The 19,989-nt window shown below is 40.4% G+C and overlaps 1 protein-coding gene across 3 annotated transcripts in view; it reads left to right on the forward strand.

Annotated features, from left to right (window-relative positions):
- Nucleotides 1-19,601, forward strand: part of GLRX3 (glutaredoxin 3) — a 34,464-nt gene extending 14,863 nt beyond the window's left edge. Inside the window, exons 3-12 of one of the 3 annotated variants that reach the window (XM_069460117.1) lie at nt 270-344; nt 1,102-1,303; nt 6,491-6,663; nt 7,000-7,061; nt 9,239-9,296; nt 11,346-11,398; nt 14,061-14,100; nt 14,192-14,284; nt 17,913-17,981; nt 19,450-19,601. In XM_069460117.1, coding sequence (XP_069316218.1) covers nt 270-344; nt 1,102-1,303; nt 6,491-6,663; nt 7,000-7,061; nt 9,239-9,296; nt 11,346-11,398; nt 14,061-14,100; nt 14,192-14,284; nt 17,913-17,963 — 807 coding nt within the window. In that variant the 3' untranslated portion in view covers nt 17,964-17,981; nt 19,450-19,601. Of the gene's footprint in view, nt 1-20; nt 110-269; nt 345-1,101; nt 1,304-6,490; nt 6,664-6,999; nt 7,062-9,238; nt 9,297-11,345; nt 11,399-14,060; nt 14,101-14,191; nt 14,285-17,912; nt 18,220-19,449 lie in introns of those variants that run through there. The other 2 variants (XM_069460118.1, XM_069460116.1) reach the window with 2 other exon arrangements.
- Nucleotides 19,602-19,989: the final 388 nt, after the last annotated feature.

Below are 19,989 nucleotides of genomic sequence, written 5' to 3' on the forward strand. Positions count from 1 at the left end.
ACCAAAAATTTTATTCACAGCCTCCAGGCATCTTTTGAAATGTGCAACAAAATAAAAACCTCTGAACCTGTTTTGACACTGTAGACTCAGTGGATGACATGCCAGCCCAGTGAGTCTCATTTAAATGTAAATATGTCATAAACTTTTGTACCATACTCTTTAAAACGCAGCTACTCGAAGGGATAATGCCTGTGAAACTGATTTACATATTGAAGTAGTAAAAAAGGACTTTTTAATAATCAAGCTTGAATTCCTTTTTATTTTAAAAGTTGGAAGCTGAAGCTGTTCCTGAAGTATCTGAAAAATATGAAATTAGTTCTGTTCCTACCTTTCTGTTTTTCAAGGTAAGGATAAAGATGGTACAAGAAATCATCCATCTGTAGTGGGCCGTGGGACTGTCTATTTTGTTTCTTTTACCCTCTCTCCTAATCCCTGAACATTAGGCATTGGTTGTTCCTGGCTTTCCACCTTTTTTCTGATAGTCCCATTTTCTGCACTGATGCTGAAGAGGAGGACCATGCCAGTTGCTTGCCAACATCTTGGAAAAGTGGCATGGACTGCAGAGGGCCAGCAGCCAGAACTGGAGCTTTTTGATCAAAATCCAGACACATGGCTGTAGACCCCCAGTGTTTCCTGAGTTGGATCAGAAGTTGGTTGTTTAGAGCATGTGCCTGGACATAATGGAACATCTGGCTGGTTCTGGTTTGATTAATGACTCTTGGGAAGTGGGTGCAAATCTGTGCTTCAGAGCCATGGGTGTTACCATAGCTCCCCAAATACCTCATTTATACTTAATATAGACTCATCCCAGCAAGTGTGGGGGAAATCTTTTCTGTTTTAGGTTAGTCTCTGATCAGGTGTGACTTTGAGATGTTGCAATCCTTCCCCAGTATGTTCCCAAGAAAAGAAAAAAAAAATTATGTCTAAAATTGAGATGCAGTACAAGGCAATTGGTAATCAATTTTTTTTTCACTTCTCCAATAATAGTGTTAACTCTTTAAAAATTGGCTAGAACTATGTACTTGTTATAATTTTGGAGTCTAAAATGTAGAGATGATGAAGGAATGCCATACATATTCTAAATGACATTTTAAACTTTAGAATTCTCAGAAAATCGACCGATTAGATGGTGCACATGCCCCAGAGTTGACCAAAAAAGTTCAGCGACATGCATCTAGCGCCTCCTTCCCACCCAGCGCTAATGACCATCTTAAAGAAGATCTCAACCTTCGCCTGAAGAAATTAACTCATGCTGCCCCCTGCATGTTGTTCATGAAAGGGACTCCTCAAGAACCACGATGTGGTAAGAAGCTGCTTTTAAGATAATGTAAACAAAATGGGTGCTTTACCCCAGTATAGGGTACAGTTGAGATGGGCATGCTCTTTCCCAGCTATGTCATACATCTTATGCTTGTGTTCACATACCTTCAGAAAGTCTGAAAGGTTATAATTCCCAATCGCATTATCTAATTTGGTCTTAAGAATTAGTTTGCATTATAGACTCAGAGAATATTGGAACCAAAAGGGGTCTTAGAAATCATTTAGTTCAGATCTCATACAACAAAAGTTTTGTATTTTTTAACGTAAGTTTAAAATGAGCCTGTTTTATACTCAGACCCAAAGATAGGAAGGTACTTGGCCCAAGGTCGCCTGGTAGCAGAGCTGGGATCAGGATCTAACTACCGTACTGCTCTCTCTGTTAATGGGTCTCTTGCCTGTTTAGTTTTACTATTAGCAGTTCTTAGCAGCCTCCTTTTCTTCACCTAGTTCAGATTCAGCAATTTTAAAATTTGCAGAATTTTCTTGGTGTTTCTGTATCCACTCTGTGTACTTTTGCTTCCCCTGTTGTCTGTCAGTGTCTAATGATTGTGTTATTCACCAATTGCTGTTATTTCTAATTTATAGCTGTTAGTAATTTAAAGAGTCTTAATTCTTGGCTGATAGTCACTCTTGTTTTCTGTACCCATGTATGCTTAGAGTTTTGTCCTTAAGTAGGTTTTAGAGTTATTTGACCCCTCTGGTATTGGGTTTATGTTGTTTTCTTTTTACTATGCCTAGTACACCACTAGTGTGTTGCATAATTGAGCACTTAATGCCTTTTGATGATGCTGTTGAGACTCTTAAGAGTATTTGTTTCAACTGCACGGGAGGGAGTTTATTAAGATAGGTGGCAGTAGAATTAAGCATGCTATTGATATGATTATGGCGTGTCCAGTGTGACTTTATAAAAATAGTCAAGCTTGCAGTGAGAATTTAATTCTAAATTCTTCCCTATAGGGTAATCAAATTACCTATTACGTTATGAAAAAGCCTAGTTTTAAAAATAAAGTTTCATGATGAATTCTGTTATAAAAGATAAAGAAATGGTTTCCTTTTCTGTTAGTACTGCCTGAAAAATTTCCTTGCCGGTGTTTACATAGGCCTGCTATTTATGTGTTGCAGAGCTAACTTAGTCTGTGCTAGAGTTAACTAAAGATAGCAAAGACAGTCTCCGTGTGGTGTTAAGTTTGTGTGTTCTTTTGTTTTTAATGGGGTTGCAACTGGTTCCCATTCACCTCATATTAGGCATGAAACTCATTTCTGGTACTTTGAGTGGCAGCCTAATAACAAGAACTTACCATATCAGCCAAATGGATTTTCAGTACCTTCATTCAAGTCTGAAGTGCAGTAGAACTGGCTGTGAAATGTGGGTGCACCTGTATGACAGGTTATACATAGCAAAACCAACACAGTCGTCTCATCTTTGGGATAGGACAGTAGCAGTCGCTCAGTCTTTTCTGGATGATAACCTAATGACGTTGGCAGGTGGCAAAATTGAAGCTTGGGGAAGGGATGGACAGGCACCAGAGGAGAGGGGTCTGATGGAAGTGTGGTAGACTGTGTGTGTGCCATGCCCACGAGCTTCAGGCCCACCTCTACTGCCCCAGTAACTGGGGACAAGTCCAGGACCCTCCTTGTGCCCTTAATTCCTCCTGGTGGTGGTGGGTGAAGCCAATCTTAGAGGGCCTTTTTAATGCAGATGTTGTATGATTATTCAAGTAGAGATAAACTTAGAAATAATTGTTTTTCTGCTTTTTATTTCATTAAATTGGATTTAAGATGTATTGCTAGACATTTTTATATTAACTGAGTGGCATTTAGAAGACTGTACAAATAAGTAGTTAGAATAAAGAAGCTTTAAAACACGTCAGCATTCTGCAAAACATGGTGTTGTTAGACATTTAGATAGTGAAAGACAATTAGGGAATTAAAAGATGTTTAAATACATATGATTTAACAGTTTCTTTTGTTCAAGTACTGTTTTATTGATAATTTTCATAACAATATTTTCTTTTTTTTTTTTTTTTTTTGTTGAGACAGAGTCTCACTTTGTTGCCCAGGCTAGAGTGAGTGCCGTGGCGTCAGCTTAGCTCACAGCAACCTCAAACTCCTAGGCTAAAGCGATCCTACTGCCTCAGCCTCCCAAGTAGCTGGGACTACAGGCATGCGCCACTATGCCCGGCTAATTTTTTCTATATAGATTTTTAGGTGTCCATATAATGTCTTTCTATTTTTAGTAGAGACGGGGTCTCGCTCAGGCTGGTCTCGAACTCCTGACCTTGAGCAATCCACCCGCCTCGGCCTCCCAGAGTGCTAGGATTACAGGCGTGAGCCACCGCGCCCGGCCAACAATATTTTCAATAGGCATTTTTGTTTCCTGGTGTCTAGATTTCTGCTACATGTCTATCATATATAGCAAGTAGATCATTTTAGGGTGTTGCTATTCTTAAACAAAATATTTACATAGAATTAATTGGAAAATGTTTTTATTGTGACCGTGACCGGGCACTTTCTTCATCGATTCTGCTCTAATTCTGTTTTCCCTTTTCTGTGTGCATCGCTACACAGACTGTGTTCCTCTTTAAATTGCTTTGTTACAGTTTAAACATCTTTCTTACAAAGATGACTTTCATCCTCTGCTGTTCTTTTCTGAGCCCGCTTAGTGAAGAATTGTTTTTGCTTCTCCATTGGCACTTTAGAGAAGTGTAGGCAAAGCTCCCCTTATAAAAACAGTGGTCATCCAATCTCGTGAATTTAAGTAGCTGTTCTTTCCTTATTTTGCACAGAACTCACTTTGAAAGCCCTACCTCCAGTAACACTGCCTTCTCCTATTGTGGAGTAAAGCTGTGCTTGATTTTTGATTAGCTGGCCTCTACCTTGCTGTGTGTTAATCAGAAAAAGTATGAATGAATAACATTTAAATTTTATATCCAGGAAACTGTGAAAACCATTTTCAGGGTTGCCCTGGAGCCTCCTTGGACTTGGCCCCCTGCACAGGTCACAGTTCCGTCGTCTTATCCTCCAGTTGGGCTCTACCTGCAGAATTGTACCGTGCGTTATGAGCCTGACATTGATAGGGTCGCAGCTGTCAAAGAATTGGATTGTGCGTATTCTGTATTCCTCAGGAAGACAGGAATGTGCTTAAGTTTTAGAAGAGTTTCCAGAAGCACTGCTGTATACATCTTTTTAAACAGAATGTTAAATCCTTAAGTAGGTTGATTAAGTTATTTGGGAGTTCTTGTAACTATTTCAGTTCACAAAGCTTTTAGCAAAGCAAAAGGTATTTGAACCACAGTCCAGAAATGTCTCTTGCAGTGAGAGTCATCTAACTGGGTTTTACATTTTAAATCAGACACAAAAACAGCAGGTTCAGAAGTATTCTTTATGGTTTTATTGTTAGATAGTCATTAGATGTGGCAGTTAGGCTTATCATTCATGTCATGAGTAGAAATGACTATGGATAGAAATGGTGATTCTATGGCAGTTGAACACGAGTTTTCTACTTCTAAGTCTTTGTATTGCATGCATGCATTTTTCTTTAAAAAGTGTGCAAGTATTTTGTTATTAGAATAAAACCTTCTTACTATTTTATGCTTGAGCATAACATTTCTAGTCTGCCACTTTAACCCTTAAAAATGAAGTACTACCAAATCAATCTTCCTAGTCTGCATGTAATTGCCTAAAGCTAAAATAAAGCTTTTTCTCAGTCAGTTACAGTAGAAATGAGTTAATATATTGGCAACAGAATAACCATCAGCAATCAGCTGTTAGCTGTTTACTAATGAACTCCCAGATGAATGAAAAATTTCAGAATCAGTGTTTTACTTCAGGCTGTACATGAACTTAACACTTCAGTTATAGGAAAAGCAACTTATATGCTATACAAATAAATGCTAGTGCGTCTCAGTAAACTGTAGATCTCGAAAATGTTTGGAGCTCAGTTGTAGATCCATGTTTTAATAGTAAACATGTTTTGGATGATATCAGGTAAAGCTTATTCTTACAATTAATCTTATACTGAATTTTATGATTTGATTTTATTTAAAAATAATCGCTGACGCTGTTAAGTCTTATAGGAATTTTGAATCTGAAAAATAGATATTTTCCAGTGAATTACAACTATATTTGAAAAGAAGAATGAAGTATGAAAGACTAGGGTCGTACAAAGGACTGGAAAAAAATTGAGAAGAATTAGCTTATGGAAAGAAAAATATCTTTGTTTTAGTCTAGACTAATAGGTTTATAAAAGACTGATATTCACACTCTTATTCTTCAGTGCTAATGTCATAATAAGATGATGTCAAAAAAGTAGAGAATAAAAATGTGTCACAAAAGTATAATGAAATCATGGAACATAAAATTGTCACTACAGTGTAGTAAAAAAAAAATCACATTACATACTTTGCGGAACGTAAATAGTTTTAGAAAAGAAACTGTCAAGTTATGACACGAGATGAGAAAGAATACCGTCGGTCTATTGACAGTTCATATATGACAACAGAGAAGATAGCTTTAAAATTCAATGTGCTATACCGATTTTAGACTAAAAGAGAACACATTCCTTCTTGATTTTTAATTTATCCTACTTAGAGATGGTAAAGATTGAGAACTTCTGGCGTGGATACTCAGGAAGTAGTAAAATGGCAATAGAAACTAAACAGAATTGGGTTTTCAGTACAGTCAAGTAGCAGTTGCAGGTTTTCCCCCTCCCCCGGAGTTGGTTCTCGTGGATTCACAACAGGAGAGCTGAGGACTGTCCAGGGTGTCCAGGTCAGTCTCCTGATTGGGAGGAAAGTGCTGGGAGGTGACCACCCAGGGCATCTTCCTGTGTCCCTTGCTGGATGGATGGAGCAGGTGTCTGGGCTTTAGGGCTTTGCTTTTTGTTTCTCCTTCAACAACAAAAAAGTTCCTAATATTGAAGAGGAACTTTGATAAATATACACACACCACATTTTTTTTAATACTCACAGCTTTGTTAATGGTATGGTTAACGTGGTAGGGTTTGAGGTCAAATAAGGGATTCTTGGAATTTATTTTCTCTTTATATACTATTCTGCCATGCTAATTAAATCATTGGCAAAATAAGACACAGATGTCTGTATCAGTAGATGCGTACTTCAAATTAATTTATCATGTGAATGTGTTCTTTATTTTCTTTCTCTGTATGCAGGTTTCAGCAGGCAGATGGTGGAGATTCTTCACAAACATAATATTCAATTTAGCAGTTTTGACATCTTCTCAGATGAAGAGGTTCGACAGGGACTCAAAACCTATTCCAATTGGCCAACCTATCCTCAGCTCTATGTTTCTGGAGAGCTCATAGGAGGACTTGATATAATTAAGGTTAGAATTGAGAAGTCTGTACCTTGTAAAGAAATTTCATTTAGAACATCCTTTTTTTTTTTTAATTTCAGAATATTATGGGGGTACAAATGCTTTGGTTACATAAATTACCTTTATACCTCCAGAGTCACAGCTATAAGCATGCCGATCACCCAGACAGCTTTTTTTAAGTTTTGTAATAAATCTAAAATACAGCTTTCTTATAAATCTCTATATTAATAAGAACCTGCAGTAAATACAGTGTTTCTGATGAGGCGATTGATCAATAGTCTATATTATGGTATGATCAAGGAGGTTTATGTTATACTAAATTTTTTTCTTAAACTGATATTTCAGGAGCTAGAAGCATCTGAAGAACTAGATACAGTTTGCCCCAAAGCTCCCAAATTAGAGGAAAGGTAAGTGTTTTAAAAAGTTTTAAATAGTCTACCATTTATTATTGAAAACACTTTTAAATCCTCAGTTTTGCATTTTCTTTCTGAATAGAAATCAAGGATTTGGTGTTTGCATTCTAGTGGTCATCATTTTGCTGTTTACAGTCAAGCTGATCACGCAAACTTGGAAGCTCTAATTTACGTTGGAGGAATTTTAGTGCCAATTTAATGAATATGTGGGGGATATTCTTTGCTTTTGTACAAATGTCATTGTTTCTGTGAAATGACCAAGTTTTGCTTACCTCTGTGCATTTCAGAGCCAGGATCCAGTTGTCTTATTTAAGCCCATGGCTTAAACTTGGCACAGTTGTGTTTTCTTCTGTGCGGCCTGAATGGCTGCTGCGGGTGCTGTCCCGCTGTAGGGTGCTGCGTGTGACAAGTGTCAGGTGTGAAAAGCTAACGTGTGTGCTGCAGGACACCTTTAAACAGACTGGGTGCTTCTCATTTGTGTGCTGCAGGACATGTTTAAACAGACTGGGTGCTTCTCATTGCCTTTCTAAACCGTGATAACTTGAATTCAAGCAGATTTTGGAGCTGTAAAATCTGTATTTGTTTTATGAAAGATCTCAGTCAGCTTTTGGAGAAGTTCTCTTATAGGAATGTTGGAGTTTGGTGTGTAGGGAAACTTACAGGGATTTTTATTGTAATAAATTTGAATTAACGCAGAAGTTTACAAAGGAATTTACCTTGAAATATATCTGCACATCAGCTATTTATAGTTGGGGCTCAAGTTTACTATCTAACATTCTGAAAATTTCCAAAAGTGTTTAATAATAAACACCTCATTCATTGTCTGCCCTTAATAAAGTGCTCTCCATCAATAGTATTCCATGTATGTCAAGCTGACCTTTGAGTGCCACACTGTCTCACGTGGTTTGCCCCCTTTCCTGCCTTTTTCATAAGAAAGTGATCGTCCTCATCCCTGTGTTCATTCCAGGTGTCCTTACCTGTGGTTCTTGGCTGTAGCCTGGCGATGCCGTTGGCTCATGGAGGCTGTGTAGCCTCTAGGGACAGCTGTGCTTTTTGTATGCTTGTATTTGCTGTTCAGTTGACTTTCCTCCTCTCTGCTAATTACAAACTTGCTGCTGTTTATGGCCTTGTCTCCAACAGACCTTCTCTGTTTTCCTAATGTGCTGCTTCTAAATCTGTGCCTTCAGACACCAAGGCTAGAATTACATAGAAAGTAAAAATTCAGCGTATTTTGAGTAATAATTTAAAGAGTTCCCAGTGAACAAAGTGCAAGAGGTGGAGTTTGTGGACTTGTGACATCTCTTCTGCCAGTGCAGAGCGATGCAGGTGGCTGGGTCCCTGGCTAAGTGGTCTGTGGGGTCAGCGTGCTGTTCCGTCTCTCTCACTGTTTTTCTGAGAACGAGCTAATCCTACTCTGTTGGCAGTGTCAATGACATGGCTACGTGCATGATTTGTGCGTTTCATTTGTGGTAACTTTTACCTATGAGGAGATTTGGAGCCATGAATCATCTATAACACCAGTGGAATGAGAACATGGTGGTGTGACCCTCTGGGGCTTAGGTACTTTAGGGGCCTGTCCCAGCACTGACTTTTCCTGAGTTTTGTGAGTAAGCTTTTGACTATGTTCAGATAATTAAAACTCAAGTTAGATTATGATGTTTGAAAGACTGTATAAAATATTAAATATAAAGTTAAGATGAGAGCATTCGAGTTCTGTTAAGTTGATGTTCTGAGGTTTAACGCCTTCACCCTCCAGGTCTGACCTTGTGAGCCTTACAAGTGTGGAGTGGTGTGTGGCATGGTGATGGAAGATGGTGCATGCAAGATCTAGTTCTGGAAAGTTTGGGTGGGTTCCATATAGAGGCCCCCTATTGAACGATTCCTTACTGAATTGGTTATTATTTTTTTTTTTTTTTAGTACTGTGAGTTGATGGGCTTAAATTGCAACTTGAAGGAACATTCATTGCCTTAAAAGCCATATTGTGTTTTACAGTGGCTTAGGGACAGAATGAAATAAAGGAAAATGTCAATGCTTTTGCTTGTTTAGTACCACTCAAAGCTGTGAACTATCATCCTGCTATCCCTCAAATATGCATGTTACTCATGAAGCGGAGCAAAAGTGGTGTTTAATAATTGAGCTGAGCCATTTTATATCAATTTTCTCTCTTTAGGCTCAAAGTGCTGACAAATAAAGCTTCTGTGATGCTCTTTATGAAAGGAAACAAACAGGTAAAGAACTCAAAAATGGTTTTATTTGTAATTTCTTTTGATGTTAACATCTGCAACAAGGGGACAGTTAAATCTTTTTTTTCTAGCTTTAGCTAATGAAGCTGTAGTGGTATCAGGAAGTTATCCAGGCCTTAATTGGTGCTTATGGAGATCAAACAAAGTAATCTACATTTTGCTTGACTTTATCATCAACATCTCAGTGGGGTGCATTTCTTTCTGCTGCCAAACTTTGTCAGGGAACAAATGAACTAAGGAGAGAACTAACATGGTCAACACTGTTAACACTTTACTGGTTCTGTTAGTTGCTATTTCATTACCCTCTGTTTGCGTTTGTGGACTGCTGTTGTGTGCAGTTGGGTCATTGCACTTCCTGAATGCAGGGAACCTGGCAGTGCTCAGGTTTGCACCTAGATCATCCTTTAGATCCTTTATTGACATGGAAAAGAAACCCTGGCTACGGCATGTGTGCTCTGTATCTGTTTGATGAATGAGTAAAACAGTTGGCAATTCTTACTTGTAATGGGATGGTTCTTGTAGCGTTTTTGGTGAAAGTATATGTTGATTGTACATCATTCTGAGTATCAGGTTTGATAGATTGTGTCCACTGATAGTTTGAGCAAAACTAATTGTCTTTCAGATTGGAATTAGGGCAGTGACTTCTAAAAACCAGCCATGTACATTTATATCGTGTTTTGCAGTCTTCATAGGAATTGAACCTGTTAACTTTACTTAATTCTCAACCAGTGTTGAAGTAGGCAAGTATGGACAGAGCTTGGCCTGTTTAGAGATAAGCAAACTGAAACTCTGAAAGGTGAGGCTGCTGGGCGTAAAGAAACAGCCCACTTACCAGCCAAGACACATTGGGCAAGTAGCTTCAATACAGAGCGCTTCATTTCCCCCTTTGTAAATGGACATCGTAGTGCCTCACAGGGCCGTTTGAGAATCAGTCAGGTTGCCATAACTAGATTGAAAGTTAATATAACTAGTATAAATGAAACTAATTAATTAACATAATTAGTATAATGAAAGTAATAACAAGGAAAATGTTAATACAAATTTCAGCATGTTGGAATCACCAGGTTAGGACTAAGATTCTTTGACTTGTTCAATGTATTTATTAAAACAATAGAGGAAGATAATAATTCCCAGTAATGATAAAATAATTTTTTTTTCTTGATTGTTTAAGGCAGATTGTAATTCTTAAAAATGTATTTTTCTGGAGGCGGAGAAAGTATTCATACATTTCGGGAACAGTGTTATTAGAGCTATTAAAATATTTATGTTGTACCAAATCTTTTCTACAAGATTGCTGGGATTTAGGGTTCTGTGTGGCATGAAAAGAAAGCTTAAGATTTCCATAACCCGAAAAAAGTTTGGTACTCTATAATGTAAAGATGAATTTTTTAAAAATGGGAATAAAAGTCCATTTGGGAAGAGGAAAATGATTATCACGATCACTGCAAGAGGTTATGTGAGTGAAGATCATTCTGTGTGAATGAAATAAAGAATGAACTGGGGTCTCTGTAGACAACCCAGGTTTGACTTAGAGGAACTTTTTGACCACAAAGATGATGAACTGCCAGAACACGTGTCATCTAGCTCAGGGATCCCCAACCTTGTTGGCACCAGGGACTGGTTTCATGAAGGAGGTTTTCCATGGATGGGAGAGGGCTGGTGGTGGGGGGCTCAGGTGGTGCTGCCGGTGATGGGGGGCTGGGGAGATGGGGAAGGCTGGTAATACAGACAAAGCTTTGCTCGCCTTCTGCTGTGTGGCTCAGAGGCATGCAGGGGTGTGGCAGAGCTCTGTGGTCCAGGGCCTGGGGACCGCAGATCTGTGTGGTTACGCAAAGGTATCTGTGGGTTACACACCTGGACTGATGTCCTGATGGGTCGGTACTTGAAGGAAAAGGGGACGTGAGGAAGCCCTCAGAGTTTGGCGGTGGCTGCTCTGGACGAGTGCTGTGCTGGCTCACAAAGCATCAGCTGCAACTGTTCCACTTGGTCATGGGAAAAATATAATCTTTGTCATTTTTTTTTTTTTTAATTTAGGAAGCAAAATGTGGATTCAGTAAACAAATTCTGGAAATATTAAATACTACTGGGTATGTAAATCTTGTTTTCAAATGATGTATTTAAAAAAATTCCAACTTTTCAGTTCTGCCACTGGTGCTTTTCAGCTGTAATGTCTGTATCTGTTCATTTTACTATAATGTTTTGTGAATGCCTTAACTTAGACCAAAATAGAAATTTGTCTACTTTCCCAGAGGAAGGTCACTAACTTTCTCACCATGCATAAAGATATTTCAGGGAGAATATATTAACAGGTGGTTCTTAATTTTTTTTTTTTTTAATTTTGGTTTTTAAACAATACACGAAACTGATGGGCATATACTAAGGTCCATTAGCTGGATTTGAGAGGTGGGGCGAGTTAAATCACAGTGCTCCTACTTTTGGAGAAGCTGGTGCTCAGGGGTGACGCTGCCAGATAAGGACATCACAGTTGATTTTTGTAGTTAAAAACACAACTACTTATTTGGACCTATGTAGTACGTGTTCTATAGGATTCGTCAAATGTCTTTGCTTATTTTCTTATTTCATGATTGCGTCTTTTTAAAATTATATATTCTAACCATAATTTTAAATGGATTAGCCAAGTCTGTGAATCTCTTTGAATCATCTTCAAAATATTACAAAATTCTTGGGCTGATTGAAAGTAGTCACTTGAGCAGCACAGGTTGAATACAACTTTAGGGATGTAAAAAGAAACAGTTGATTTTTTTACCCCTGGGCCATGGGTGTCTTCTGCGCTGACACACTGGCTCTGACCCAGCTCGTGTCTTCAGTGGAACGTCTCTGCAGTTTGGCTTTCTGTCCCCTATGTCTAATTCAGTTGGGTTGAAAGTGCCAGTTGTCCCAGAGCAGGGGCTTCTTTGGGAGATAATGACCACCCAGCTCCAGACTCACTGTATGTGATCGACTCTGCGGCAACCAAGGTTGCTGGGACTTTGAGCTCCTTTTTTTGTTTTTGTGGAGACAGGGTCTTGCTGTGTTGCCTGGGCTAGAGTGCAGTGGTGTTATCATAGCTCACTGCAACATCCAACCTCCTGGTCTCAAGAGATCCTCCTGCCTCAGCCTCCCTAGTAACTGGGACGACAGGTGTGTGCCTGCACACCCAGCTAATTTTTCTGTTTTTTTTTTGTAGAGATGAGGTCTTGTTCTCTTGCCCAGGCTGGTCTCAGACTCCTGGCTTCAAGGGATCCTCCTGCCTTGGCCTCCCCAAATGCCAGGATTACAGGCGTGAGCCACTGCACCTGGCCTCTGAGCTCCTTTTAACTTGAGCAGACTTCTTCCTGGGAGTCCTAAGTATATGGAGAAAGTGGCTTTTTGTTTTTTCTCCTCCATTCTTATTTTTTTTATTTAGTAGCCAAACTACACATACAATGAGAAACTGAGAACCAAGTGTATGTTGAGGTGTGAAGGGTAGGTATCTCTTTTACAAGTAACCTTTAGGAGGTGTATTGGCTGTAGGGACTCCACATACCTACATACACTTGGGCCCAGTACTTCCTACGTCTTTTATGAATAGTTCTAGAACTGGTTATTTTTGTCATAGTGTTAGGAGATCTGTGTCCTTCAGTTCAACTTGAATGAAGACTTATATTGGGTCTTTTCTTTTTTTCCTCTTCTTTCATACATTCCTATGTACTTCCTCCTGATTTATCCTGTTTTAAGTTTTTTGAGTGTTCCCTGTGCTGAAGACAGTTTCCTTGGGAACTTATTTTACCAAGTAAACAAGACTTCTCTATGATGGTTTCAGTTTTATGGAAAGTCTAGTTGTTTTTTATATGTGGCATTTTCTTCAGCCTAATTTGGGAAGTCCACCTGTACCCACAGTCACCCCGTGAGGATTTAGTCACACATGTGTGCGAGAGCCTGACCACCTGCCTTCCTAGTGGATATGGTTGGATTTCCATGCAGTGACTTTTCATTCTTTATACAAGTACCGTTCCTTGTACAGCGTAAAGCCATAAAACTTTCTTACGGTCTCATGTATATTAACAGCATGTGCTGTGAAATAAGTTTATTTAAGCATGGAAAGCATGTCTCCCTCAGGTGAAGGGAACAGGCAGTGTGGTCAGCATCCCAGCTGGGGACCCTCCAGCCTCCCCATCTGTGGGGTGTCAGTTACTCTCCATTCTGCTCACTGAGCGGCTTCCAGTGGGCTAGGAAGCAGCCGCTGCGGGTGGGGTCGGCACCAGAAGTGGGTGAGAGTGTTCAGTTAATGACAGGCTCGTTTGGGGGGCATGTGGGTCTGGCCCAAGGTTGGCAAGTTGTAGCTGGGCCGCCTAACTCTAAATAAAGGTGTGTTGGAACACGGCCATGTCCCTCCATTGATTCCGCATTATCTGTGGCTGCGTCTGTGCCACACAGCAGAGCTGAGCAGTTGTGGCAGAGACTGTCCGACCCGCAAAGCTAAAATGTTTACTGTCTCACCCTTTAAGAAAAAGTTTGCCAACCCCAGGTCTAACCCAATACTGTCCAAAGAAAAGTCCAGGTAAAGTTTTATTTTGGGGTGACTTATTCTGTATAGTACCAGACAAATTAAGAAATAAAATCATTTTCGTTGGTCTATAGTAAATTTTGTTAGCAATGAATTAATTTAGTTTTCTTAACTATTTTAGAAATACCAAATATTAATATGTATAGTTTACTGTTTTTGTTTAAAACTGTATTTCCTGTTAAAATGTTTTCTCCTTTTTGCAGTGTTGAATATGAAACATTTGATATATTGGAGGATGAAGAAGTAAGTTCAATGTTTTATGTCTTGTGCTTTGTCTTAGCTTTACTCGCAAGGGTCTGATAGGAGGGTTTCAGGGCTCCTGTCATCTCTCTAGGTTCGGCAAGGATTAAAAGCTTACTCAAATTGGCCGACGTACCCGCAGCTGTACGTGAAAGGGGAGCTTGTTGGAGGATTGGACATTGTCAAGGTAAGGTCAGTTCATCTGCTAACCTCAAGAATGGAAACGTCGGCATGTTTACAAATGGTAGTTGCACACTGAGTGGAAACGTTGGGGTTGTCCTTGGCTCCTTTCTTTCCAGCCTCGTATTCAGTCACCTCTAGACCAGTGTCAGCGATTCCGTGTGCCTGAGGTCCTGCGATTCTCACTGTTCTGCTGTGTGGCACTGTGCTTACTCCCGCCTCCCTGAATGAGCCACTCCCTCTCCCGTCCATGGCATGATCCTCCCTGGGGAGGGTCCTCTTCACGTCCTCTTGGGGCTCCCAGCTCACTGCCAATCACGGTCCACGCTGACTGGCATTCAGAGATGCTTAGGCTGTGGCTAAGCTGTTATAGTTCTACTCACACTGAATTAAATCCTGCACAACTTTCTTCTATTTTTTTCCTGCCTTTCAGTATTTCTTCACAGTTTCCTTCGCTTTGGATTTCCTTGTGAATTCTATATTTAAATCTGTTTTTGTAAATATCCTTCAAGGCCCAAATTATCTGTGAATCATTTACAGATTCTTCTAACCAGAAACGTTTGCTCCTGGTCCTGAAGTTCTGTGTTACTGTAATTAACTTCTCTCACCTTGCTCATGTACCTCGAGTGCACGGAGTGACATGAGGAGCAGGAGGCCTGTGGCCCGGGGCTGCCCGGCTGGACACAGGCTGAGGGTCACCGCCCTGGGTCTCCTGAAAGAAAATACAGGTCCCTCTTTGGTTCTCAGATGCTAAGAAATCTGTTAACTCTTAGACTGTAAGCAGATTTAGAGAAGATATTGTTTCTTACATACCTTTGAATCCTTCTTGGTTCTCTGTGTATTTTAGGAGCGTAGGAAATGGTTGTTGGATGGACAGAAGACGTTATTGTGCTGCTTTGGTTTGCTTTAGGGAAACTCTCATTGAGTTTTAAATGGACATGAGTTTTCTCACGTTTAATGTCTAGAACTGAGGGCGGCCCCACCTGCGCCACCTGTGGGCTTCATAGCTGTCCAGGTTAGCCCCAAACAATAATGGAAGCTGCAGCTGTAGTACCCCAAGCCCTCTACCATACCCCAGGCCTACCCTGGGCATTGTGGTGTTAAGGAGGGTGGTATTCGGGTGGGCAGGGTGGAGGGGCTGGGCAGGAATGCGGGCTCCACTAGGGAGCATGAACACGACTGGCACAAAAGATGGGCTGCCGGCAGCTGCTCTGGGCCGGGGCTGGGAGACTGGCCTCAGGCCTCCCTCTTGCCTCGCTATTGGAGAATTTTCTCTGAGGTCAGATCTCTGACTTGAATTGGAAAACATGTATTAAGTAGCACTATTTCTGTTTATAGTGTAAAGTAAAAGTTTTTAACAACATACTTTTGTAAAGTGAAGGAACTCTAACCTAACACTGAAGTGACATTGGTACTTTGGACCGGTGTGTTTTATAAAAACAGCTTGAGCTCCTTTGACTGCCGAGGCTGTTTTTTTATCCTGTGGTTGGTATTGGTGCAGGTTTTATTTCTTGCAGAGTTCGGGGTTTGGTATCACACTTCTTAAACAAGCCAGTGAGGCATATTTCCTAGGAAAATGTCTCATTCTTGGAGGAAAAAAAATGTCTAACAATGTAGCTTTTTAGTAGCCCTGAAGCAACAAAACTAGGTCTGCATTTATTTCTCTCTCTCTCTCTCTCTCACACACACACACACACACACCCTCCCTTAATTTTGTAAAACACAACAGTACTCAAACCCCAAATACTCTTGAGCCTCTTCTTGTCTGAATGTTTTATAGCCTGTACCTTAGCCATTGGTAACTCTTGGGAAGATACAATCAATAAATCTCATTTAATTCTAAAGCTAAGCTGTATAAGTAACTTCTTTTTAGGTATATAACAGGGTGTTATGTGATTTTTTATTTTCACCTGCTAAGAACATATACATTTGAAATTTGTGATATTGTTCACATTTTTCCTTGAGAAGATGTAGGGATAGCTCTTATGTTGCCGTTTTGGTCTGTTTCTTACGTGTTGCAGTTCTTCCCCTTTAGTTCAGTTAAGACATGTTCCAGAAGGGCTGACTCTGGCTGGCCTCTGTTGGAGTAATGAGTACTTGTTTTTGCTGAATGACTGAATAAACTAATGAATTACTCAGTTACCCAATGACTCAGTCAATGTAACGTCCTGAGAAAAAGAGCTACTAATATAGACTCAGTGAGTTAATCCTGCCTCGAAAGAGTAAACGGTTCACTATGGCTATTGCAGAGTGCGGGGACTTAAAACAGTTGAGAGAGATTTGGGATATTTAGGTAAGGCTGCTGTTTCAGCTGCTGGCTCATTTTAACAGCAGTGATGATGATGAGAATTGCCTTATTTGAAGCACTTAACAGTGAGCGGGGCGCACGGCTTTGGTGCTTTACATAGGTTACTCCGCAGCCCCGGAAGGCGGAATTCTTACTCTCAGTCAGTAGATGAGGACAGAGCCACGCGTGCAGGAGAGTTGTCCCATCCTGTAGCCAGTCAGCCATTGAGTCCAGACTCTGCCCGCGTGCCGCCGGGCCCTTTCCGCTGAGCCGCCGGGCCCTTTCCGCTGAGCCGCCGGGCCCTCTCCGCTGAGCCGCCGGGCCCTCTCCGCTGAGCCGCCGGGCCCTTTCCGCTGAGCCGCCGGGCCCTTTCCGCTGAGCCGCCGGGCCCTTTCCGCTGAGCCGCCTGGCCCTTTCTGCTCAGCGGCCTGGCTGCTGCCTTCTGGATTATGTGCTCAGAGGAGTCCTGCTGGGTGGCTTGGTGCAGCAGGATGTCTGCTTGTTAGATAAGTAGAAGATCCCTGGACATTACTAAAAGTCATCTGGAGTTTTGTGTGACATACTCACTCCTGTTTGAGTTGAATCCAGAGAGGACCTGGTCATGTGGCTTTTAGTGGTTTTATTGATTGATGTTGATGCTGCATAATGATAACCTGAAATGTTACATCAAATTAAATGTTTGTTTTAAACTAGAAAATCTTATTTATCATTTATTCTCACATTCAAATTTAATGGCTGTACTCTAGATTTTAAATCTGAAAAATAGGCACAGAGAGCGGAGAGCCTGTCCTGCAGTTTAAGTTAACCTAATAGTAGCTCTTTCGATGGTGTATCTCTGTTTCTGAATTGTTACATCTTTTTAATGGTTTCTGGCCTTTGCATCTTACGGGTACTATAGCTTTTCGTGAGACAGACAGATTCCCAGGTTGGGTTGAAATAGTGAAACCTGTTTCTTCTCTGTGAGTGGAGGAACAGGAGTGGAGTGAGCATCGTATTGGAATAGGCTTTTAACATCATTTTGCTTGGTTCTTCAACCTTGGATATCACTTGATTCATTGTGCTTTTTTATTGCTAAAATTTAAACAGGGCTTCATTGTTTTGCTCCAGTGGCTGTTTGCTAATGTTAAACAATCTGTTGGTTTTATAATAGAATACCTTTTTAATTTTGTAATCTGATAGTACATTCAGTTTTTTTTTGAGTAATACTTAATTTGAAGGTATTGTAAGATGAGAGTTTTAATCCACTAGGTATTTCTTTTGGTTCTCAGATATAGATGCAAGCTGTGATTAGATGTTTTCATTTTTTAAATATATGCAAATGGACATTATTATTGTTTTTTATTTTTAGGAATTGAAAGAAAATGGTGAATTGCTGCCTATACTGAGAGGAGAAAATTAAACTTGGTGCCCAACTATTGCAAGAAGTAATTATAGTGGGAGAAGTTCATGATTTAGTCCTCAGAAATGGACTAGGAATAGAAAAATGCTTCTGACCAAGTTACACTTTGTATATTTCACAAGGTTGTGCTAAATAAATGTAATGTTTTTTCCCCACCAAAAATAGAATGCAATAAACATCTTCAAATTATTAACAATAATTGTGTGAAAAAAGTATATCTTTACAGTGATGTTAAATGTACTGTTACTGTAATTAATCTACTTCAGATCTCATTTTCTTAGCATGTGAGCATCTTGTGGCAGTTAAGAAAGGCAGTCTGCGGCAACTGGAGACTGACAGTGTTTAGAACAACTCTTAGGCCAGTGCAATGGCTCCCCTCACTGGTGAAAGATCTCTTTACAGCTTTGGAAAATACAACTGAAAATCTTTTTTTCTGATGGCCTCGCATTGGAGTTTGGCGTTGCGGAAATTGCAGAGGCAGGGTAGGATGCTGCAGGTGCAGAGACTCATTTCAGAAAGCACCAGTAGTGAATGATCGAGAAACACTTGCGAGGAAAGTGATTTCTCATTGAGTGCATCACAGCAAGCACTTCGTCCTTACTCCAGGTGAGTAGTCGGGACAAAGAGCAGAAAGACAGCAGTGTGTTCTCAGCATCACAGGTGACTTTAATCATCATGATAAACCTATTGAGTTGGCCCTTCAAATAGTTTGAGAACATTCTGAGGCCCATGAAAATTTCAACGGCATTATTTTTGATTCCAGTTCTAACATATTTGAAAAATAATTGCACCACGAGTCTTCTGTGGTGCGGGCCTTAAATAGGATGGCTAAATTCACCTCATCATTCTTAAGGTTTTTTTTGGTTCTTGTGGCATGTAGTCTTCATTAAGTTATCCCAGCCTGTTGATCTGAGCAGTTAAGGCTCCGTGATACTGTCTGGTAAGGACAGTCTCAGGACAGTAAGGAAGGATGGGACCAACGGAGGAGGAAGTGCCTATTCCTAGGTGAGATGAGCTCTGAACACTGAGGCTGCCGTCTCTTCAGCTCAGGCTGTTTCCCCTCTCTGTTTTGATTGTGTACAGAGCACAGAGCTGATCCACGCTGAGTGTGTGCAGAGGGCAGCCTGCACAAGGCACAGAGGTGGCCATGGCCTTGCCTCTTGCCAGGAGTTAGGGTGCCCACGATGGTGGGTTTCTTGCCTCTGGTGTTTGATAAGGCTCTTTGGGGCATTCATCCGTGAGAACGTTTCTTTTTCTATTTAAAATGAAAATCTTTGTGTAAGTAAAACTTTTAAAATGCAGATGGAAATATTTAGAATTTTAACTGAAATTTCATGAAGCCATTTGCTTCAGGGATGTGTGTGAATCATGGCAGAAGTGTCCATAATTCTCTTGTGTACTTGTGTCAAACTTAAATGATTTGCATACCACTTTTTCTCCATAAGTGCCACCTGTCCTTTTATTTATTTATTTATTTATTTTTGAGACAGAGTCTCACTCTGTTGCCCAGGCTAGAGTGCCATGGGGTCAGCCTAGCTCACAGCAACCTCAAACTCCTGGGCTCAAGCGATCCTTCTGCCTCAGCCTCCTGAGTAGCTGGGACTACAGGCATGCGCCACCATGCCCGGCTAATTTTTTCTATATATATTTTTAGTTGTCCAGCTAATTTCTTTCTATTTTTAGTAGACACGGGGGTCTCGCTCTTGCTCAGGCTGGTCTTGAACTCCGAACCTTGAGTAATCCTCCAGCCTTGGCCTCCCAGAGTGCTAGGATTACAGGCGTGAGCCACCGCGCCCGGCCTGTCCTTTTATATTTTTAAGTCAACTTTTAACTTCCCTTTATCCTAAACAAGAATATTTGCTATCACAGATTTGGTAAGTTAGGTTTTTTCCTTAATGCACATTCAAATAAAATGCGTAAGTTTTAACATAAATGCCTAACTCCAATTTGGGACACACTGTTCTGGACAGAGGCTGTTACTCTGATAATGTGATATGGCTCATGCATTTTAGGAACACCTTCCTTC

This window comes from Eulemur rufifrons, chromosome 28 (genome assembly GCF_041146395.1).
Source record: "Eulemur rufifrons isolate Redbay chromosome 28, OSU_ERuf_1, whole genome shotgun sequence".
NCBI classification, from domain to species: domain Eukaryota; kingdom Metazoa; phylum Chordata; class Mammalia; order Primates; family Lemuridae; genus Eulemur; species Eulemur rufifrons.